Raw genomic sequence first — 22,331 nt, 5'->3', positions numbered from 1 at the left:
GAATAATAGGAATACAGATAAACATAGAGACATCAGCATCGACATTAACATTACTTGCTCATAAACTGATCAAGGAACAGCAGGGCGCCAGACACTTGGAATTAATACATTTCGAAAAGGCGGGGTGTGAAGAGCCGACTCAGTCGGGTGAAGTTGAAATGGAAGAAGTGAAGATTTACCAGCCCTGAGAAGCGACGATAGTTCCAAAACGGCAGACAGTGCCAGCAGCAACGAGACCCATATAGACAGGCTGGCTGTTGGAGCACATGGCCCAGCTTTGTCCATCAGGGGCACACAGGATCTCGCCAGAGGTGCAGTGCCAGCCGTCAACGTAGGCAGAGAAGGCGTTGTTGGTGGAGGCTTCCTTGGACTGAGTGTTCTGGTTCGACAGGACGCGAGGGTCAGCAGAGGGAGTACCGAAGGCAGAAGCAATCTTGGACATCGACTGAGCGTTGCCGTCGGTGGCAGTGGTAGTGGTGCTGCGGGTGGAGTTGTTGTTCTTGGAAGCGTTGTTCTTGGAATCAGTCTTCTCGGAGTCCTTCTTGTCGGAGGAACCACTGTCATCACTGTTGAGGAAGGGAGCTTGGCTCTCGCACTTGTAACCCTTGCCTTCAGCCTTGCCAATGACGTTGTCACCGGGCTTGGGGAAGTTGACGGCCTCGCCCTCAATGGTAACACACTTTCCGGCCTGATCGACATTAGCGACGAAGAGCTCAGGGAGGCTATCGAATGCGGCGGTCTTCATGACACCCATTGAGTCGCGCTGAGCGTGCTCGTGCGCCATCTCAGTGGGCTTCTCTTGCATGTGCTCATGAGCAGGCGCAGGAGCCGCTGCCTCCTTCATGGGAGGGTGGTTGGCGTGATGGGGGTGGTTAGGGTGATTGACGAGGTGTGTCTCCTCAACACCGTGCTTCTTAGCATCATCTTGAGCAGGCACTTGCTTGCCCTTGGAGCCGCCGCCAATTGTGACCATGGCGCAGTTCATGTACATCTCACGGTTGCCAACCTTGTTGAACCAGGTCCAGGCCAGGAGAGCCTCACCATCAGGAGCATCAGCGGGGATGGTGAAGTCGTACTTCTTGGCGATGGGGCAGGATCCAAGCATGGACTCAATGACCTTGAAGGTCTCACCCTGATCATAGGTCAGGGCCAATTGGCATGAGCCACCGTCGTGAGTAGCACTGCCATCCAGCTCCATGGTATACTTCGAGCCCTGCTTGTAGGTAGCTTGGGATTCGAAGTCATCCTTGGCGTAGCCCTTGCAAGGATAATCTTTGCCAGAGGACTGAAGAGGGTTGGTATAGGAGTAGTCCTTCTGGCCCTTGGAGTCCTTGTTGAGAGGACTACGGATGGGATAGGGCTTAGCCATCTGCATGTGAGCAGAGGCCGAACCGGCCAACAAACTGGCAAGGAGAGCAAGACCCTTCATTTTGAATATAGTCTGTGTCCGTTAGAATGTATTTAATGCATGTATTTCCATGGGGATACTCACAGTATGTAGCAAACGGGGTATCAATCAGAAGAATAGGAAGAGGGTCAACAGTCTGTTAGGCTCACAACCACCAGGGTTACTTTTGTCCAGAACCAGAAAGATTGAGGAACGAGAAAGGTCGGTCAGAAATGACGAGCTCGAGCTATAATAAATACCTGAAGTCTGTCCAACATTCTCCAGTGTTGTTTCGAGGAATGGCGGATGCCATCAACTCGCGGCTCAAGCCCAAGCGACGAGTTGCGAGCCAGCAACGCGAGGAATGTTGGAGCCATCGCAGTTGCCATTGAGATGATGTGCTCCCAGGGATATCAATCACAGTAACATAGTTAGAGAGTAATCATTTACTATCATGGATTTAGTGAGACGATGTTAAGACTCGAGCAAGTACAATATTGTTGTGCAATTTTACAGCATCAACTCGCATGGTAGTGCATCCTTGCTCCTCGGATGCTTTCACTCAAACCATATTCACCCCCTTCCCACATGAACAACAACAACAACAGCAAACTCAGAAGCCGCCAGGGGTAACTAACTCCATTCCAGACAGAAATTAATCTCCGCAAGCCAAGTTGCATGGGGGGAATTCGGTGATGTCAGTTGCAGAAACGCGCACTATATGCAGACTGAAGACGACTATAGTGCAGAATCTTCTACCTTTACCTGTCTCGTCCATTCCTCTGGTAATTCAAGCACTGCCAGGATAACGTGGCCCTGAATAAAACCGGTTTTGTGTGGATCTGGTTTGCTTAATAGCTCATGGAGGCTCCTGGGACTGTTGATTCTACCCCTGGTTTCCCCTTCATACCCGGAGAGCAGTGGAACTGTATATGGAGGTCTGTGCAAGCAGTTGGCTGTACTTGTAGTCTAGAGTCTCGAATCTACAGTAAGTCAGGGTGTAATCACGAGTTTGGTTATCACGTTGATGAGGTATAGTATACCTATACCTATAGGTATACTACAGGTATGGTAGTTAGTAACAGGGAAGATTGAGATGCCAGTTGTATATTCCAGTATGACCATCATTAAAATTTGTCTTCAACCTTTCAAGACAAATTAGTAACTTGAAAGGTACTGCAACCCATTATTAGACTAGGCTTCACATAGACATATATATATATATGTTGATCAGTTGGAATATCGATCACCATCATGGTTATCACCATGATATTCTAATTAAGTGTTTATTGATAAGTTAGTATCTTGACGTCACGCGACTTTTTAGTTCCGCGGCATCACGTCGCTTGGATGATTTCCTCCCGCTTGAACTCTTAAACGCTTCCCAGGAAGAGTGAACGATCACTTCCAACTCGACTTCATTCCAATTTCCAATCCTTACAGGAGGCTCGCTGGATGTGTCAGTCATTTCGACTGCCGCGTGCCCTACCTGTCCAGCATGCCGGCTTCAAGTTGAGGTTCAAGCTTGGCCTCGGATGCCGCCACTCATCATCGCTGAATCTCCCCGATCGATCGAAATCGCTTGTCGTGGCGAACGTCAGATCGCTTGCCCCGGTTCGAGACCATCGTCATATCAATAGTCCGGTTTTGTTATCTCCTTACTCGTTCAATTGTCGCTCAATTTCCCTTCGCTCTACATCCAACATTGTCGCATCGCGTCGCGACTTTTCTCGGCTCCCCACTCAACAGATCGATAGCTTAGTGACCGGCGCAGACGAGAACATGGCGACAAACATACTAGACACGAATGCCAAGCCCGCAGACATCCTTAATGGGGACGCGAAACTGCCTGCTGGTCTGGCAGAGGGTTCATTGGATCCGGAGTCCGATGAAGATGTTCCTGTCGAGGCGGACGAGCTCAAAGATGCTCTGGGGCGCCCACCACCCGTGAACAGCAGCTACCTCCCTTTACCTTGGAAAGGACGACTTGGATATGTAAGTTTGCCGTTGGAAAAATTCAATTGTTCGCGAATCATTCTCATTTTGAGACTCGTAGGCCTGTTTAAATACCTACCTGCGATATTCCACCCCTCCGGTCTTTTGTTCTCGAACTTGTCGAATCGCGTCCATTCTTGAGAATCGACACCCTCTTCAAAGTCCCGATGAGCCTCCCCATCCTACAAAGAATCGTCCAGACCGAGATCAGCCAGCAGACATAGCACGGGGGCAAGCCTTTGTCGAGTCCCTGGGATTGGCTAACGCTGGCGACTTGGTGAAGCTCATCCGATGGAATGATAAGTATGGCATTAAGTTCATGCGACTCAGTAGCGAGATGTTTCCATTTGCTAGTCATAAAGAATACGGCTATAAATTGACGCCGTTCGCGTCTGAGGTCTTAGGCGAGGCAGGTCGAGTAGTAGCAGAGCTCGGTCATCGAGTATCTGTCCATCCTGGCCAGTTCACGCAATTAGGCTCTCCCAAGAGGGAAGTGGTCGAGAGCTCCTATCGTGATTTGGAATATCACTCGGAGCTGTTGCAACTACTCAAGCTGCCACCTCAGCAAGATCGCGACGCCATTATGATTTTACACATGGGTGGAGTATTTGGAGACAAGGCAGCTACCCTGGACCGATTTCGCGAGAACTACGCTGTCCTGTCTGAGGATATAAAGAACAGATTAGTCCTCGAGAACGATGATGTCAGCTGGACTGTACATGATCTCTTGCCGATCTGCGAGGAATTGAATATCCCTCTCGTCCTCGATTACCATCACCATAATATTCTTTTTGATGCGAACGAGGTCCGCGAAGGTACGCAAGACATCATAGCTCTTTACGACCGCATCGCCGCCACATGGTCTCGCAAGAATATCACGCAGAAGATGCACTATTCAGAGCAAACAGCGGCAGCCATTACACCCCGTCAGCGTCGCAAACATAGTGACCGAGTGGCAACCCTGCCACCATGCAACCCAACCATGGATCTTATGATCGAGGCCAAAGACAAAGAACAAGCTGTCTTTGAGCTGATGAGGACATTCAAACTCCCTGGCTACGATCTTTTCAACGACTTAATTCCTTATACCCGAACAGATGAGAATAAACCTTTCAAACCTCCCAAGAAGACGAAGAAGAATGGCGGATTCGTTGACCTAGAGGGCTCTGTCCCTCCCCCTCGTACCATACCCGATGACGAGGTGGGCATGGGCGGCCCAGAGAGGAGAGTCTACTGGCCACCTGGCATGGAAGAATGGCTTCGACCAGCAAAGAAAATCGTTAAGCCCAAGGCTGCACCTAGCCCAGCGAAGAAAATCAAGACGGAGCCTGCTGATACAGATATCTCACCAGAGACACCAGCGAAGAAACCCGCTCGTGCCACGAAACGAACTCCAACATCAACCAAGCCACGCACTAAACGGAAAGCAGAAGAGATAGTGTCGACTCCAGAGTCAGAACTCAGCAGTCTATCTGTGGAGCAGGACAAGGTCACTACGAAAACCACGACGTCTCGGCGGAGCAGCCGGGCAAAGAAGGTCAACTACACCGAAGAATAGCCTGGCTTAACTCCTGATTACTGTATAACCACGAATCTTGTACGATATGCTATAGATACCAAGACCAATCACTAGTCAATGTCATGACCCAATCATCGGGCCAAATTGCTCTAATTCCCAACTATTTACTATCGCCTACATACCGAATTTCCCTTTCCCTTTCCGGGTTCAGTGCTCCGTAGACCGTTTTTTCTCATTGAAGAGTCCCGAGTACGTTTCTGACCTCGTTTAGCGGATCAGCAATCACTATGTGACTGATCGGAGCCTCCCACCTTCTCTCTGTATATGGAGACATCGGAACGATCGAAGCCTCACTCGCCAGTCCAGCGAAGAGCATTATCAATTCGAGTGGCCAGCTAGAATCTAAGCAATGTCGACAGACGGCAGTTTCAAGTTTGTACGCTTGGCAATGTCGACAGTGGCTTCATCGGAATGCCTGGAAATATCAACAGAGGGCTCATTGGCACGTCTAGTAATATCGACAGAAGCTTCATCGGAACGTCTAGCAATGTGGACAGAGGGAGGCTCATTGGTACGTTTAGCAATGTCAATAGAAGCCTCAGAATCGACAACCGCCATTGGGGCTGCGGAGACGGTCACTGCTAAAGCAAGAAGAAGTGTACTGATTTGCATTCTATGTTTGAGAAGATCGTTAGCAAATTTGGGATCGCTTGAGCATATAAGCACCTAGGTGGTCTCACGTCGAGGGTGAAACGGTATCTAGATGATCCTAGTACTTAGTAGTCTTGAACGGTAATGGGAAATGGCTAGTGATGATGGTATCTGTTCGAAACTTCAACTTGCGGGCGTCGAAGTCAACAATTTATAGATTGACAGGACCTACCTACTACACTAGAGTACCGATACCTTATTTACTAGCGGTAAGTATCAAAATAGTACTCGTACATTAGTATATCGCGGACCCTTCTAGTGCGAGACTATGCAAGCCTGTTTCGGACGTAACCAGTGTGATACAGGTTTGACGCGCCTTTCAGCTCGTGAAGAGCCTAGTTAGCCCTTGCAATGGCGAATTGTCTCCCTTTCTTCATCACTTAGGGGGGCCAAATGCATACTCGCAGTAATTACTCGAAAAGAGATGGTGAGTTTCGCTAATTTATCAAAGGAACATATATACAAAGTGATGAACCAATTGTAGTGCCCGCTTTATTTGTCTACTTGCAAGTACTTTGAAACACATAGCCATTCATACAGTCCTAATATGCTTCAGAAGCATCAAATAGGAAGAAAATATCGATGAGGCTGATTGGGTATCATGCATATACGAGGTCGTCATACAAGTGGATGAGGCTCTGAAGGACAGCCTCTTCAATACAACCTTTCGTTGTGGGCCAACCCGACTTGCAAGGCAGTAAATTCCTCCCCAAGGCTTTCTTCAGGTTGTATTTACCCAATTGGCGTTGGACATATTATTACTCCTGTATTAGAACAGCCTCACTCAGACCGTGCAATGGAATATCCTTGCAATTTACTCATGGAGATGACTCCACGGGGCCATTTCTCGCGCAGATCTTCTCAAAGTAGCAAGTCCGATGTAGTCTTGGTGATAGATGTATCATCGGCTTACGTTCTATCCTAGACAAACGGATGATTACTTCACAAGTGTTCTATCCGTGGAAGTTCACCTCGGGATGTCAACGAAATGGAGCAACCCAGTTTTTCCCGCCGTCTTTGGAACAAAATTTTCAATATAAATCATGCCTCGTATAGTGGACTGACTGAAGAAGTGGATAACGATAAAATTCAAGTTCAACTTAATGATTCTGCATCAAAACAAGCAGACACAACGCCGTTAAAGCAAGCATTTTATCCCAACCTTTGGTTCTTAATCACCGTCATTCTTTTGCTTGTTACTATTGGGAGACAACCACGACACGAAGGCTGCCAGGGAGATGCTGATTTAATATGGACTCCGAATGATCCAGGTCAGTTTCCAGACAGATTTTTCTAGCCTCCACCTGAGCATCCGTCCTACTATTTCCCATGTTGGAATGTTGAAGTAATATTGTCACCAACAAATTCTAAAGTAAACAACCACTCAGATATTACAGAATATCTTTTCGGAACCGAAAAAAGGCGTTTTACCTCCGCTATCCGCGACGATGTCGATGGTAATCTCTACACTTTCAGCCATCAAGGAGAGCCAACATACGTCGGTCTCCCTAGCCGTGAGATTGATGAGAATTGGAACCAGCTTATCGCTGGTAAGAGACTGCTGATCGAACTTGAGATAGCCACTGCAACAATAGGGCCCCGGCTAACGAGTAGACATAAAAATAGGTCGATATTTCCGACTAGAAGACTCGGAGGTTTCCCTTCTCAATAAAGATGCAGAACTTGCAGCCCTTACAGAGATGCCGCAGAATGAACGTATCGCAGAAGGAGGCTATTACGGGGGGCCTGATGTACTCCACAGCCTTCACTGTTTAAATGCGATCAGAAAACATCTAGACATGGAATACTACGAAGCCTCCATGACTCTCCCCAAGGAATACCGCCGAATGCATATAGATCATTGTGTAGATCACCTCCGGCAGGCATTACTTTGTCATGGCGATCTTACGCCAGTCACAATGAAGCCCGTTGTCGCAAACACTTCTTTGCCCTATCCAGTTGTGTTTTATCTTGGACAGACAGAGCGCGAACATACTTGTCGCAATGCAGAGGCTATTCGGAGTTGGGTCAAGGCTCGTGGGGATCGCAATGGACGTATAGAACCTCATTAGATTATCAGTGTTATCTGCTTTCTTTCTTTCTTTATTTCTTTCTTTCTTTTTTTTTCTGAAGCGTACTAAACATGGTCAATTCAAGCTAGTCAATATGATGTAAACTCCAAATATAAACAATAGTTGGAACTAGGTAGTAGTTGAATTCCGGTTTCTCGAGATTTATCCAGTTTATTACATATAGTTGGCACTGTTTACATGACCAGATCATTCCAGTTGTCTTTTGATGACCAGACGTGGGAATGTCAGCTGAATACTCCTAGTGATATCTATCTACACTCGTGTAATATTTTCCTAATTTATCTCATTTAATGATTAACCTATATAGTACATAACTATATAATATATCCAGTCATGTGTGTGTCGTCATGAGGGACTAACCGGGCTAATCTGATCTCTCGTTGATCCACTCTGCTTCTTCGCCGTTTCAATTTCTCTCCCTTTCAACTTCCTCTCCCCTTCGACCTCTTTACGACACCTCATTGCGTCTTCAGTGTGTATATCGGCTAAGAAATATAGCTGAAAGGCTAGTCTGACCTTTTCTGTCGACCACAGATTTATTCTTATTCGATCAGTCGTAGGGCTGAACCTCCCCCACCTACCTGACCATCATCAACCCGTCCTTGAGACGATTCGAGACCCTGGCTCCCAAACGATTCCGCTGGCAAAATTTCCACTTCAAGCATTCGATTCTAAGACGACTGCCTTCAACCGGTCTTCAACCTACCCTGTCATCACTCTTTCGCCGCAACAACAGACCCAGCAAGCTATCAACTTTCCTCCGTGTCCTTGTCCGCCGTGCACAGAATCACCTGTGGAACCTCCGACACGAATCCCTCCCCGCAATTCGACACCGTACACAGTCTCGAATATATCGTGCAATTGTAAACCGCCAGGCACGACTTGCGGCACGCAATCGCCGATTCGGTGGCGGCTTCGTTGCCTATCTTCTTGGCCCGAGGCGTCGACTGCGGGGTGGGAAAACAGGTCTTGGGATCTCGGCGCGCCCTCTCGCAACACGGCCAAGGGCAATCAGGGGTCCGACAGAAGGGCCAAGCGATGCTGCAAGAGGCCCGATGGCGCAGTCTGGGCTCTCCTCAACATGGGGTTTAGGAAGCAATGATGGCGCCGCCCCTGGCAGCCGTCGCAAGAAGGCCTACGAATGGCTGAAGGCTGCCAACGAACTTGGTCAGGCATATACCTCTCGCTGGACTGGTCAAAGGAGTGATACGCAAGAAGATTATTACCACACCCCTGGTGCTTTTCCCGATGTTGAGATTGCACGATCTGGTGAGGAAGAGATGGTGCTCTTCCCGAGCTATGGACGAAAATTACCTGAAAAGAAGCCGGATGAGTCTAAGATGCGCCCGCGACGCGATTCGTGGACCGAAACTATCGATGAGTATCGGGGTGTCTCTGAGGAAAGTGACCGGTTCGATACCAGCTGGCCTAACCCGGATCTCGAAAATGCCGTCGTTGACGTAGATGTGCGCGGATGGATTTATGCTCCAAACCGGGGTCCCATGAATCGCAAACATCGCTTGATGGTCAAGCTGGCTCGAACACTCAGCGGGATTTCTGCTCCCTCCGGGACTGCCAATGAAGATAGTCCTGAGCCTTTCCCCGCGAAAGGCGAAGACGAGTATGTGGACAAGCAGATGCAAAATTTGGTCGATACCGCAGAGCGAGATGCCGACCAAGCTTGGAAGAGCTCCCATCCCCATACCGAACGAGCTCGAGATGGTCTGAAGGAAGCTGCGCAGCTGACCAAAGATGAGATATCGATGGCCAATGCTCACTTGATGGAAAGACTTCGACCCTTCTTAACAAACCCGGTTGCCGGAATGCCTGTGACGATATTCTTCTTTGATGAAAACCAGAGCGAGTCTCGTAACCTCATGACGGATGAGTCCGGCCACTTCAATGTGCGAGCCCCTTTGCCATTCATACCAACTCACGTGCGAGTGCTCGCATCTGAAGATCTATCGGCTGCAAAACCCATCGAGATTATCGACCCTTCTGGTGTCAGTCTCATCAGTGATATTGATGATACGGTGAAGCACTCTGCCATTGCCAGTGGTGCCAAGGAGATGTTTAGAAACACTTTCGTCCGCGAGCTAGCGGAATTGCAGGTCAATGGAGTTAGTGAATGGTACACTCAGGTCGCCAAACTTGGAGTGGAAATGCATTATGTGTCTAATGCCCCCTGGCAGCTATATCCTTTGCTTGAGAGATACTTCAAAATGGCCGGACTACCGCCAGGTTCTTTCCATCTCAAGCAATACTCCGGTATGCTGCAGGGTATCTTTGAGCCTACAGCCGAGAGAAAACGAGGTTCATTGGAGCAGATCCTTGGGGATTTCCCCGATCGCAAATTCATTCTCGTCGGCGACAGCGGAGAAGCCGATCTGGAGGTCTATACTGATATTGTCCTTGCAAACCCCAACAGAATTCTAGGTATATTTATCCGGGATGTGACCACTCCAGAAACCAAGCCATTCTTCGAACAATCTACCAGCAATCCAGAAGCAGCTGCAGCTCCCGCGCGAAGTCGCAGTACCCCACAGCCCGTGGACCAGTCCGATTCTGCTGCTAAAAGACCTGCGTTGCCACCACGTCGAAATATTGAGCAGCCAGCAGATGCAAAAAGTCTGGACAATGGGGACCTGATCGATTTAAGGGATGACGAAGAAGATCAAAAGACGCAGAATCTGGATGCTGCTAAGGCGCCTGCGAAGCCGCGTCTTCCCCCCACGAAGCCCTCCAAGCCGTCCTCGTTACGGACGGCATCAGGCGCTCCTGGTATCCTTGAGCCCTCGGCAAGCAATTCCAGAACACCTTCGCAGGACGCTATTCGTCGCAAGCCAGTGCCTCCCCTGCCACCTCGCCGAGACTCGCCGGTCAAGATAGACTCCTTGATTGATATGGATCCATCGCCGTCTATCTCCCGCACCCAGACTGAGCCGGTCGTGGAAGGAGGCAACAAAGAGACCACGGGTACCTCGTCACGCAACAAGGCTCCGCCGCCAGTACCTCCTCCTCGGCGTACGAATACCGCAGCGTCGACGGCGAGCTCTACGTCTACATCTACCCATATGAGCTCATCCCGGCCAGAACAAACACCAGCGGCAAAGGCATCATATCCAACAGCGGCAGCTCAAGCTGCTCTCCAGTATGCCACTGAGCGGCTCAATCTGTCATCATCTCCATTACCAAATCCTGGATTACGACCGACGGCATCTAACCAATCTCTGGTGGGAAGGTCGAGCACCAACGGATCTTACAAGACAACTGAATCAGGCATGCCACCTGCTCCCCTCCCTAACAAACGCGAAGAACTTTGGCGACGTCGCTGGGAGCGGGCGAGCGGAATTCTCGAAGACCATGGAGTTGTACTGGGTAGCTGGCGGGTCGGCAGTGATGCACAACCTGTTTGTATGTGGTTGATTGAAGAGCAGTTTCAACAGCTTCAAAAGAAACATAAGAATTGAAGAGGGGACAGCGCTGGACGCTGAACTCTGCGGCATTGAGCATCAACACGTCATGAGAATAGTATCTGTACATATGCATATAGTTTAACATACACTATTTGTATATTTTATAAGTTCTTCGCATTGCAGAGTAGGTAGTCTAATAATATAATCATACTAATGTATACTTTGTATTTTGTATACACCTTAATAGTATTGTAGAACGTGATCTTCAACCTCGGTCGAGGCTAGAATTGGCCCTGGTCGATCGTAGTGGGTCAACTTTGGAAAGATGACAATTTCTCGTCTTTTCATTCGCACAGCTTCAAATGGGCCCATCTTTTTTAGTTCTGCAACGTCGAGGATGGGCCGAGGTCAGTCATTCATTCACGCTGATTTTGTGGTTGATACAAATTGCTGGACTGCTAGTATTGGACTGGTTTTATAATTTAGTTATTATTATTTTTTTGTATTTTATTTATACTGGAAAATACTGATTCTTGCAGAAATCAAGCTAGAAACTAAATAGATTCAGCGGTATACTGGTAATTAGTATTAGTTATAATCTGTCTATTAGTCAATCAAGAACTACTCAACTTCCTCGGTTCACACGTCCACCTCGGCTGAACATCGCCGCAACTTTCATTGGCCTGCGTGAAATCCGGGGAACTTACATTTACGCATCAGTCCCACCTCCACTTTTCCACTCACACCTTCTCTTCTCCCCCTCAAATCTCCTTTTACAAAATGCCTGAAGTCCTTACCCGTGCGGAGGTCGCTAAACACAACACAGAGGATTCCCTCTGGTGTATCATCGACCACCAGGTCTATGATCTCACCGATTTCGTCGATGCCCACCCCGGTGGAAGTGTCGTTCTGGCGCAGGTCGCCGGTCAAGATGCCACGGTCGATTTCTATAACCTGCACCGACAGGAGGTGTTAGAGAAATACCGGGATCAACTTTGCATTGGTACAGTAGAGGGTGAAAAACCCGAGGTCATCCAGCCCAAGGCCGGGGCACTGAGCCCTGTCCCCTACGCAGAACCACTGTGGTTACGCCCACAGTTCAAGAGTCCTTATTTCAAGGAAAGCCACCGTCGCCTCCAGAAGGCTATTCGTGAATTTACCGATTTACACGTCACACCCGAAGCTCAGGAAAAGGAGAGAGATGGTACCTATATCAGTCAGGAGCTGATTAACAAGATGGCAGAGAACGGCGTGCTGGCTATGCGTTTGGGTCCTGGAAAGCACCTTCACGGAAAGACTTTACTGGGTGGTGCTGTTGATGGCAAGGAATTCGACTATCTTCATGATATGATTGTCACCCAAGAGTTGGTTCGTGCCAATGCCCGAGGTTTCCAAGATGGAAATATGGCTGGTATGGCGATTAGTTTGTCTGCTGTGAAGGAGTGGCTTCGTAACCCTGCCTTGAAGGAAAAGGTTACCGCCGAGGTCTTGTCCGGACAGAAGAAGATGTGTCTTGCGATCACTGAGGCTTTCGCTGGTAGTGATGTTGCTGGTCTCAAGACCACCGCTGAGAAGACTCCAGATGGCAAACACTACATTGTCAACGGTACCAAGTGAGTTTACATTCTCTACTTTTTCCAAAGCCATGGCTAACAATATGAAAGGAAATGGATCACAAATGGCATGTTTGCCGACTACTTCGTCACCGGCTGTAAGACCGAAAAAGGTTTCTCAGTGCTCTTGATTCCTCGTTGCGAGGGTATCGAAACCAAACAGATCAAGACATCTTACTCTACCGCCGCCGGAACTGCCTTCGTGCAATACGAGAATGTCAAGGTTCCCGTTGAGAACTTGCTAGGAGAAGAACACAAGGGCTTCATCGTGATCATGAGCAACTTCAATCACGAACGATTCATGATGGTTGCTGCCGTCGTCCGCATGTCCATGACCATCGTGGAGGAATGTCTAAAATGGTGCAACCAGCGCATCGTCTTCGGCAAGAAGCTCGTCGAGCAACCCGCTATCCGTCAGAAACTGGCTCGCATGATCTCTCTCACCGAGTCCTGCCAGGCCTGGCTCGAGTCAATCGCCTATCAAATGTGCAACATGTCTTACGCCGAGCAGTCAGCACACCTAGGTGGTCCAATCGGTTTGCTCAAATCCCACGCTACTCGATCCGCGCAAGAGATTGCCGACCACTCCACAAACATCTTTGGTGGACGTGGTATTACCCAGACTGGAATGGGTAAGGTTATCGAGATGTTCCACCGCACATATAAGTTTGATGCCATTCTTGGTGGCACTGAGGAGATTTTGGCCGATTTGGGAGTACGACAGGCCATGAAGAAGTTCCCCAAGTCGATGTTGTAAAGGCCGGTTTAGACATAGTACATTTGTGATTAGTATATCCCATTCAACCAATACATTTTATTACCATTTCAAGGATAATTTTGATTTCCGATGCTGCCCATAACATTCTCACTCCGATATAACTTCATCCACAAATATTAGCTCTCGAATCTTTGAAGAAACCGAATTCAAATGGTCATATATGCACGCGGAACCGAGTCTGCCTTGGGCACCTACTGCGGCGTCACCTTACGTCAGCTTCTTACATCAACTTAAATGCAGCCTCCAACCTCAACTTCATCTTCGATGCGCTCACCTCTGCTGCTGATACATCTTATTTTTCCAAACATTCAAGAAGCAGGAACATCGCTATGGTAGAGACAGAAACGCTTAGCTCCGAAAACATCCTCGACCTAGCTGTCAAAGCTCTAGGCGAAGGCCAACCGAGTCTCAAGACATCCTATGAAGCTGTCGCGCTGATCGGGCATGCCTGTATGGTGGCTGTAGGCTTTAGGCTGGTGGGACTCGGAGAGGAACATAATCTAAGTGGGTTTCTTATCTCAACCACTCTTTCTTCGCGATTTGCAGAATCATCGCTGACCATCCTAGATTCATCTACAGAAAGCCCCGCCCTCCCGGCAGAATGGAACACTAACGACGCATTTTCCTTCCGTTACGCACACGAGCAATCGTCCATGCAATTCCTGCTCAAAGTGAGCCGACTCGGTAACAATGCTGTGGTGAATGCGCTGGCTCTAGGCGATGACCGTACCAGCTCGTTCGATCTCTCTGTCAAAGACTATATTTCCGGATCTGCAGTTCCATTGTCAGCCACAGAGAACATCACAAACGCCCTACGAGATGTATTCATCTCTTCTGCCCGATTAAATGATTTAATCGCATTGTTCAAAATAAATGTGATCCAGAGACTGGCCCCAGGACTATACAAAGAAGGATACGAGGATACCAGCCGACAAACCCGCATCAGACCTGAGGAAGGACCACGACACGATCCCCTCCGTGATGGTCCCCAACCTGCTCGTCCATACCCATTCGATGACCCTCTCGCTTCCGGGCCTCGTATGCCAAACCCACCGGATTTTGACCCGCCCGGATTCGAAGATGAATTCGAGATCCACCGACCACCCCGAGGATACCCCCCAGGTCTAGGCGGAGGGAGAAGTCCCTATAATATCGGAGACCGAGATCTATATCCACCAGGTATGGGCCCGCACGACCCTCTCCGAGGTCCAATGGGTCCTGGCTTTGGATCTGGCGGCGGTATGCACCCTACCTTTGATGATCCTCTGTTCGGTGGTCCTGGAGGTGGCAGTGGAGTTTATGACCCCCGTGCACCACCCGGTGCAAGATACGATCCTGTCGGTCCTGGAGACCCCCCTTTGGGCCGTAATCAAGGACCACGAGGGCCTTTTGGTCGGGGTGGTCCTGGCGGCGGTTTTGGTGGAGGTTTTAGTGGGGGATTCGGTGGGTTCGGAGGAGGCGACATCATCTAAGCTTCTTTCGCTGCTGACACGACTTGAATGAAATGATTGATGATTTTTATGATTGATTATATGAACAACATGTACTTTGACCTGTATCAAAACGTATCTGCTAATGAATGTGTAAATTAAACACAACTCGAAGCGATTATAAAGATTGATTTTCATGTTCTCTCCCATCCTTCTACCTCCACTCCTGCAGGTCATCAATTATCGCCTGGCAAAGTCACTTTCGGTTTCCAACCAAGTCCCAAAGTCTTTCAAATTGGGGTGAATCTTGCGGACTTCCTCTATACTAGCTCCGAATCCCTCATCATGGAACCATCTAAACATGAATCCCATATCTTTCACCATAGCCATAAAAGCCGCACAGAGGAATTGAAACGTAGTCGGAATCGATTTCCCAGTCTTCTCTTTAAAAATAGTCTCGAATTGAGAATATGTCAATTCGTCCCCCGCCAGAGACATCGCCTGTCCCTTGTATTTTTCAGGGTTGAGAAAGACTTCCGCCGCTATAGTCCCGATATCACTAACCCCAATCATCTGCAAAGGAGCACCCTTCAAAGACATCCTGAACGAAGTAGCAAAGACCTTCCCAAAGAAATTCGACGAGAGGTTCTCATAAAACGCAACGGGTCGTAGAATCGTCCAGCCCATTTCGCCGTTTTTGGTTTTCTCAAGTAAATGTTTCTCAATGTGATGCTTGTTGATGAAATGCGGGATATCAGTTGGATTATTGATTGATTTTGCACCACCTCTATCAGCGGAACTATATACGAAGTGCTTAACGCCATATTTGAGAGCTTCGTCGATGAGATTCTTGCCCTGGGATTCTTCAGATGAGGTGTTTCCGATTGCAAGCTATCAAGTACGCATAGTCAGAACTAGGGTCACGCTTGATGATTTTCGAGATTATAGCTACTTACCTGAACACTGAATACGCCGGAAATTGGAGCTGAGCTTAGGACTTGCGCCCTTTCGAAAAGCTCACCAGGGTTGTCTAAATCTCCTTGGATAAGTTTCACGTTGGGAAACTTTTGGACCAACTTTTGCGCAGATGGAGACTGAGTATTGCGGGTCACAGCGAGAAGCTGAAAAGGGGATTTTTTCTGGGTGAGGCTTTGGATCAGGGAGCTTCCCTGTTTTCCAGTGGCTCCTGTTATTAAAATGGTAGACATATTCCAAGCTTGTAGGGTTATTGTGACTAGGGAGCTGAGGAATCTGTTAAGTACTGCATTATGAATAGACCGGGCAAACCTTCTATTTAAGTGAAATCCCTGAGTTGAGCGATATTTGAAACCGGTTTGCTGTTTCCTTGATCATTAGCGATATCTTGCATTCAAGCTGACCAACATTCAAACTCGCACTCCGAGTATACCGAGTTGTGGGGAGCTGACGGATCTCGGGGTTGAGGTCAAAGCCGGCTGACACACGCTGATAACAGCCATTTCGGCAGAGTACCCTACTCTGTACATAGGGTATGTACCTCCCTCCCTTCGTAGATAATTGGGCTACAGCGAATGGTGGCTAAGTAGTCTCAGTATCTTGATTTTATTTTATTTACTTCTGTTGTTATTCCAAGTACATGACAAATGTGACCAGTCCATCTTTCTAAGCAGACAATCCCTCCTCCTTCTCAATCTGCTCTCTGCTCAAGCACCACTTGCTCTGTAATCCAGGATCCAGACTCATTTGAATAACATCGGTGGACCACCACTCACCCCAGCTAGTCAGCATAACCTGCTGCGGGTTCTCGGGGAAATCATTGATGAACCATGCACGGAGAAGGTTTTGAGCACCTGGGGGTACGAATGTCAGTGGGATCTCGTCATTGATACTTGGATTGGGGTTTCTCACCTTCAGGGATAGTCTTGGCATCTGGCATACTCATGGTCAATCCCATGTCTTTACCAGCAAGCTTCGTGTTTGGGATCAAGCCAGGTGAAACAGCTACAACCGTACACTCAGGCAGCTCACGTCGCCAATAGTGTGCGCCCAGCAGCTGGACAAACTTGGAGGCACTGTACACGACTTTGTGGTCTGCTCCAGAGTTTGCTTTCAGGTCAACGTCAAGGGTACCTAAATCAGCGAGTCAGTTGGTATCCTAGTAAAGCTTTTATCTTTCTGCCCACGATGACTTGTCACGATGACTTGTTACGCACTTGGATCTTGGTTCCTGACAGATCGAATGGCTCCAGAAGATACCACGACGATCCTCGATTTGCAAGCTGCCAATGTCTCACGAAGCTGATGAATGAGATAATGCTGGGCTTTGAATTAAATAGCGAATCAGTATTTATGCCAGATATTTTTTTTTTTTCACACGTGATATAGCTTGGATAGTCACTGCTTACCCAGATGGTTCACGACGTACCCGGCGCACCACTGTGAGCCATGAGGACCAGGTCCTTCGGCACTAGCAACCATTCCTGCGCACAAGAAGAGATAATCGAGCTTATTTGGACCCAACTTAGTGAGAGCATTCTGTGCAAATAGCTGTACACTGCGCAGATCGGTGAAATCCACGGGAATAAGCGACAATGTATGCTTGGAGCTATCAAATTTCAGCTCATCAAAAGCAGCCTGGGCTCTCGGAATGTCCCGAGCACCCAAGATAAAGTTGTAAGGCTCATTTTTCTCATGCAGTTGTTTGATGACCTCGAATCCCTATTTTTTGATGTTAGCTGCCAAGGTCAATTCATTCGTGATTGGAAAGCGGGATTGCGATGTTATTACCAGGCCTGAGGAAGTACCCGTAGCGATCACATTCTTTGCGGTGGCAGACATCTTAACGATGGATACAAGGACAATTGAAGATATTGTTTTTTAGATATATTCAGAATCAATCAATGGCTTCAATGAATTTATTTGTTTTGCGGTGAAAGATGGACTGCCCCTCCATCTTCGCTGACAAAGCTGTTCAGCTGTTGACGTCATGTTTGTTCCACAGATCTATAGATCTACTCCAACTAACATAGTTACAAAATACCATATGTGGAAGATATTGTAAATATTGTAAATTAACCTTAGTTTGTATATGTATCTGATAATTGATATACTAATAGTATTTATGGTCATGTCAAAGTGGGGGAAAAATCGCATATTTATAGTATGGAAGTTCTACTGATTGGATACGTAGTAGGCCTCGTCGATATATGCTTGTTGAGAATTTTCTCCTGAAGGCATAACTACTAGTTTGTTTGAATGTTGCCCAATATTCAAAATTAGGTGATATTATTGACTCAATCATAGTAGAACAGTACAATTCGCTCGCCTAGAACTACCATCAATCAAGGTTGAGCTGACTCACATTAATACGCTGCGTTTTAAGAGCCACATGTACTATTCTCTAGTTACCAGTAGTACACTATGCAGTGGAGTTATACTTGTTAACTATATTAGTACCCTAATTCTCTCATGAAATCTTAAAGAGACTTTGATATTTTAACCAGTATGAACATTTCATCCTTGAACAAACAGAGTTGGAATTCTGGCCAGCGTTGTGAAATCTCCGGAGCTTCCATATAGTACCTGCCACTACTGGTACAGTATACATTACTGTGCTGCGGTTAAGTACCTACAGATTAAATACTGTCAAAACCTTCAAAGCATCAGTGCCTCTGACTTCAAGTTATGACTGTTATGTCTAGACAGTGACTACAATATAGATAGATAGATATATATATATACTATCGCCTACCATGGATATGGATATGGATAAAATATCAACTGATACTATACATGAATGTACTACAAACATACTGTGCAGTACAGACTGTGTATGCCGTACTACTAAGTGGAGTGTGGCTAGTGTGGCTGACTGTGGCGGAACTCACCTCCAAACCTGACTTGAACCTCCCGCGCTTTCTCCCTTTCTTTCGTGTCTTCCCCCTCCAGCCCCCTCATCATCCCTTGAGTTGCTCTTGGGACTTGATTTCTTTGCTTGAATTGCTTTGATCCTCACTCTATCCATCTTCTCCGTTACGACTTCCTCCACCTTTGATCGCTGCGCGAAAAAAAAAAAATTCCGTGTTTTCTCACGAGACCGCCCCTCCAGCTGGCCCCTCACTCCTATTTCCTACGCCAGCTGTGCCCATCATGGATAACAACATGGAAATCGATACTGCTAGATCTCCCGAGCCACACCATCTGTCCCCGACCAGCGACCCGGGCTCCATACCCACTCTCGATGGCTGGATTGAGAGCTTGATGACGTGCAAGCAATTAGCGGAGGAAGATGTGCGGCGGCTGTGCGATCGGGTGCGTTGCCTCGCTGCATACTTTGCTTGATTTTGAATTGATGATTTATCTTTTTCCAACACAGGCTAGAGAAGTATTGCAAGAGGAATCCAACGTTCAGCCAGTGGTATGTCTCGTCATCCTTTGTCGCCGCTCCCCCCTCCCCCCCCCCACGCCGGTCGGGCTGCCCGTCAACAACTGACACTTTCCACCCCATCAGAAATGCCCGGTGACAGTTTGCGGTGATATACACGGACAGTTCCACGATCTGATGGAGCTTTTCCGCATTGGCGGACCTAATCCTGACACAAACTACCTCTTCATGGGTGAGTCCTGTTCCGATTTCGGTCGGAGGTGGGGGTTCAAGAGGTTTACACGGTTGGGCAATCCTTACTAACCGTTCGGATGTCTACTTCTTTTAGGTGATTACGTTGACCGAGGATATTACTCTGTTGAGACCGTGACTCTCCTAGTCTGCCTGAAGATTCGTTACCCCCAGCGTATTACCATCCTTCGTGGAAACCACGAATCCCGTCAGATCACCCAGGTCTACGGCTTCTACGACGAGTGCCTCCGCAAATATGGAAACGCCAACGTCTGGAAATATTTCACCGACCTTTTCGACTACCTCCCCCTCACTGCTCTCATTGAAAACCAGATCTTCTGTCTGCACGGTGGGCTGAGCCCGTCCATTGATACCCTCGACAACATTCGGTCCCTGGATCGCATTCAAGAAGTCCCACACGAGGGACCCATGTGTGATTTGCTTTGGAGTGATCCAGATGATCGCTGTGGCTGGGGAATCTCTCCTCGCGGTGCGGGGTACACATTCGGACAGGATATCTCAGAAGCGTTCAACCACAACAACGGCTTGACTCTGGTTGCACGAGCACACCAACTGGTGATGGAGGGTTATAACTGGTCACAGGATCGGAACGTCGTTACCATTTTCTCTGGTATGATTACTTTTCTTGCGAACGTTCTGGCGAGGATAGCAAATTCTGACTTGACTTTTAGCGCCCAATTACTGCTACCGCTGCGGCAACCAGGCCGCCATTATGGAGATTGATGAGCATTTGAAATACACATTGTGAGCTCTCTCCCCCTTTGCAATTACTTTCATATTGTTGAGCATTGCTAACTCAATCTTTCTCAGTCTACAATTTGACCCCTGCCCCCGAGCGGGTGAACCGATGGTATCGAGACGGACACCCGATTACTTCCTGTGATAGATTTCATCTTTTGTCCTTCAGAGGCTTCGGGGCCGGTGGAGGCAGGGGGCTGCGTACGAACGAGGCTCTCGCCTCCTTAATTTTTGTATGGTTCGATGTCTTGCCGTCTGTTGATACCAATCATGAAAATAAAAGACCCTTTGCGAGATTTAATCCTTTCTCTCGAACCTTTCATTCATTCGCCAGTACCAATCTGTAAAGGCCTTGGAAACCCGCCAGATCGAAATTGATACAGCTGAGGAGGACTGGCTGCGTCAAGCCTGGGCTTGCGCAGAATCATAATACGCAGCGTGGACATGATCTAGAGAAGTTAAATGGATAATCGCATTCTCATAGGACGAAGAGTTGATAAGTCGTTATCTTTTGTATTTGCAGCGCATGCATGCAGCCAGCCCACCTCCACAACTTGTAGAGCACTAGCCAAACACAAGATTGATGAGCCTGAATGATTAGTACCTATTAAGTGAAGGGTGCTTGGTGAGTACTACCTAGTAGTTTCATACCACTTTTATACTCATTGAAGCTTCCAAGATAGCGAGTGTGATGCTAGACTTGCCTTCAATACCATTAATACCCAGACAGACGGGTCCTATCCAAATGCCGTGACTCACTTTAAAAAGTACAACTGTATAAGTTACAAGTTACAAGTTTTCTATAAGAAGTTCAATTTCATAAGTGGTAGGTCGGAAACCGCCATAAATATACATTACTAGTATCGTTACATATCGTTCTTATGGTACAACGCTAATGTCAACGTATTCCTCCAAAATTAGCCGTCATGGTATGACGGCTCACACTTTTGCAAGAACTACTTGCGACCTTCACTCCTCAAGCTTGACCGGAGTCGGGAAATTAGACAAGGCGTGACCATTGCCCTCAACATCTTGGTTGTTTACACTCCCATCGAGAGGCGAGCTTTTATACTCATCACTCGTTCCATGGTAATGGCGTACAGCAGAGCTACCATTCGGCACCCAGAAGCGCTGGTCAACTCTGGTGACCAGAAAAAGAGCGACAACAGACAGATCGAGTCCAAAATTGAAGACATAGAAACAGGCCTTATGGTCATATAGGGGAGGATAAGTGGCCGGGCGAGGAGGCATCCAATTCGTGGCAGCGCGAAACGAGGCACCCAGGCATAAGAGTATGCCAGCAGATAGGACGATGGCCCCTTTTGCTGCCCAGCTACCAGTGCCGAGATGCTCGATTTGCCTGCCACGGGAAAAGAAAAGGACAAGGGCCGTAATTGGGATCGGAAGAAAAGCGACGATGGCGAAATAGGTTACGCCGTATAGTTGGATGTCGCGGTCTATGCGCAAAGTATTCGGGTTGAGGGTGTATGATGTCTGAATAACACATGTAATCACCATGATGATAGTCAGGACGACGAGGATATAAAGAGCCTTGAAAGCATATGACACAGCTGGTGACCAGCCGATGACCGGGAAAGCCGCACGAAGCATTCGTTGTGCGTAGAGAAGATTCAAAATGAAGAGAAGCAATATCCCCGCCGCGACAAAGATCTGAGCAGCTATTGAAACTCGCACATTATCCGGATAACAAGCCCACACGATTCGCATAATGTTTGCAATGACACGCGACATGCAGAAACCGAAGGTTACGGCGGAGGGTATGAATTTGTGGCCTCGAGATAGATTGCGTCGGAAGATTACCATATGTGATATACCGAATGCGAGGAAGAGGACAAGAAAGACAGCGCAAATGGGCACATCGACGTGAACTGTTGGTCGGCCACCGAGGAGAGCAACACGAGGTGCATAAGGACCTCCCATTGCTGATGATTCAAAGTAGGGGATGGTTTGTATACTAAGGTCGTTGTTGATAATATCGATATTGGCTTAGTCTCTTCGGAGGATCTTCTTGCTAG

The 22,331-nt window shown here is 47.9% G+C and overlaps 11 protein-coding genes across 11 annotated transcripts; 6 read left to right on the top strand and 5 right to left on the bottom strand.

Moving 5' to 3' along the window:
* Nucleotides 1-175: 175 nt before the first annotated feature.
* On the bottom strand, nucleotides 176-1,429 carry N7469_007562 (putative extracellular protein; the record flags this gene model as incomplete). Its single annotated transcript, XM_056646480.1, has 1 exon — nucleotides 176-1,429. One exon carries the CDS (start codon nucleotides 1,427-1,429, stop codon nucleotides 176-178), a length of 1,254 nt encoding a protein of 417 aa, XP_056499921.1.
* Nucleotides 1,430-2,842: 1,413 nt separating this feature from the next.
* On the top strand, nucleotides 2,843-4,940 carry N7469_007561 (UV-endonuclease UVE-1; the record flags this gene model as incomplete). The annotated part of the gene is made up of 2 exons (XM_056646479.1): nucleotides 2,843-3,382; nucleotides 3,444-4,940. 2 exons carry the CDS (start codon nucleotides 2,843-2,845, stop codon nucleotides 4,938-4,940), a joined length of 2,037 nt encoding a protein of 678 aa, XP_056499920.1.
* Nucleotides 4,941-5,303: 363 nt separating this feature from the next.
* On the bottom strand, nucleotides 5,304-5,573 carry N7469_007560 (uncharacterized protein; the record flags this gene model as incomplete). The annotated part of the gene is made up of 1 exon (XM_056646478.1): nucleotides 5,304-5,573. One exon carries the CDS (start codon nucleotides 5,571-5,573, stop codon nucleotides 5,304-5,306), a length of 270 nt encoding a protein of 89 aa, XP_056499919.1.
* Nucleotides 5,574-6,600: 1,027 nt separating this feature from the next.
* On the top strand, nucleotides 6,601-7,684 carry N7469_007559 (oxidase ustYa family protein; the record flags this gene model as incomplete). Its single annotated transcript, XM_056646477.1, has 3 exons — nucleotides 6,601-6,883; nucleotides 7,001-7,162; nucleotides 7,239-7,684. 3 exons carry the CDS (start codon nucleotides 6,601-6,603, stop codon nucleotides 7,682-7,684), a joined length of 891 nt encoding a protein of 296 aa, XP_056499918.1.
* A 1,076-nt stretch (nucleotides 7,685-8,760) lies between these two features.
* Nucleotides 8,761-11,175, top strand: N7469_007558 (phosphatidate phosphatase App1 family protein; the record flags this gene model as incomplete). Its single annotated transcript, XM_056646476.1, has 1 exon — nucleotides 8,761-11,175. One exon carries the CDS (start codon nucleotides 8,761-8,763, stop codon nucleotides 11,173-11,175), a length of 2,415 nt encoding a protein of 804 aa, XP_056499917.1.
* A 726-nt stretch (nucleotides 11,176-11,901) lies between these two features.
* On the top strand, nucleotides 11,902-13,491 carry N7469_007557 (acyl-CoA dehydrogenase family protein; the record flags this gene model as incomplete). Its single annotated transcript, XM_056646475.1, has 2 exons — nucleotides 11,902-12,734; nucleotides 12,786-13,491. 2 exons carry the CDS (start codon nucleotides 11,902-11,904, stop codon nucleotides 13,489-13,491), a joined length of 1,539 nt encoding a protein of 512 aa, XP_056499916.1.
* A 350-nt stretch (nucleotides 13,492-13,841) lies between these two features.
* N7469_007556 (proteasome inhibitor PI31 family protein) lies at nucleotides 13,842-14,984 on the top strand (the record flags this gene model as incomplete). The annotated part of the gene is made up of 1 exon (XM_056646474.1): nucleotides 13,842-14,984. One exon carries the CDS (start codon nucleotides 13,842-13,844, stop codon nucleotides 14,982-14,984), a length of 1,143 nt encoding a protein of 380 aa, XP_056499915.1.
* A 198-nt stretch (nucleotides 14,985-15,182) lies between these two features.
* Nucleotides 15,183-16,150, bottom strand: N7469_007555 (uncharacterized protein; the record flags this gene model as incomplete). The annotated part of the gene is made up of 2 exons (XM_056646473.1): nucleotides 15,183-15,833; nucleotides 15,899-16,150. 2 exons carry the CDS (start codon nucleotides 16,148-16,150, stop codon nucleotides 15,183-15,185), a joined length of 903 nt encoding a protein of 300 aa, XP_056499914.1.
* A 433-nt stretch (nucleotides 16,151-16,583) lies between these two features.
* On the bottom strand, nucleotides 16,584-17,759 carry N7469_007554 (uncharacterized protein; the record flags this gene model as incomplete). The annotated part of the gene is made up of 5 exons (XM_056646472.1): nucleotides 16,584-16,771; nucleotides 16,830-17,051; nucleotides 17,135-17,242; nucleotides 17,327-17,639; nucleotides 17,709-17,759. 5 exons carry the CDS (start codon nucleotides 17,757-17,759, stop codon nucleotides 16,584-16,586), a joined length of 882 nt encoding a protein of 293 aa, XP_056499913.1.
* A 1,311-nt stretch (nucleotides 17,760-19,070) lies between these two features.
* Nucleotides 19,071-20,440, top strand: N7469_007553 (serine/threonine-protein phosphatase; the record flags this gene model as incomplete). Its single annotated transcript, XM_056646471.1, has 6 exons — nucleotides 19,071-19,232; nucleotides 19,297-19,338; nucleotides 19,432-19,537; nucleotides 19,634-20,167; nucleotides 20,229-20,301; nucleotides 20,368-20,440. The coding sequence occupies 6 exons, from the start codon at nucleotides 19,071-19,073 to the stop codon at nucleotides 20,438-20,440; spliced, it is 990 nt and encodes a 329-aa protein (XP_056499912.1).
* Nucleotides 20,441-21,264: 824 nt separating this feature from the next.
* Nucleotides 21,265-22,236, bottom strand: N7469_007552 (uncharacterized protein; the record flags this gene model as incomplete). The annotated part of the gene is made up of 1 exon (XM_056646470.1): nucleotides 21,265-22,236. The coding sequence occupies one exon, from the start codon at nucleotides 22,234-22,236 to the stop codon at nucleotides 21,265-21,267; it is 972 nt and encodes a 323-aa protein (XP_056499911.1).
* Between the last annotated feature and the right edge of the window lie 95 nt (nucleotides 22,237-22,331).

Source organism: Penicillium citrinum (genome assembly GCF_028827155.1).
Source record: "Penicillium citrinum strain IBT 23319 chromosome Unknown utg000006l:1.0-3011923.0:1.0-3012962.0, whole genome shotgun sequence".
Classification (NCBI taxonomy): domain Eukaryota; kingdom Fungi; phylum Ascomycota; class Eurotiomycetes; order Eurotiales; family Aspergillaceae; genus Penicillium; species Penicillium citrinum.
Note: the sequence above shows the minus strand (reverse complement) of the source record. Positions and strands in the feature narration are given on the sequence as shown.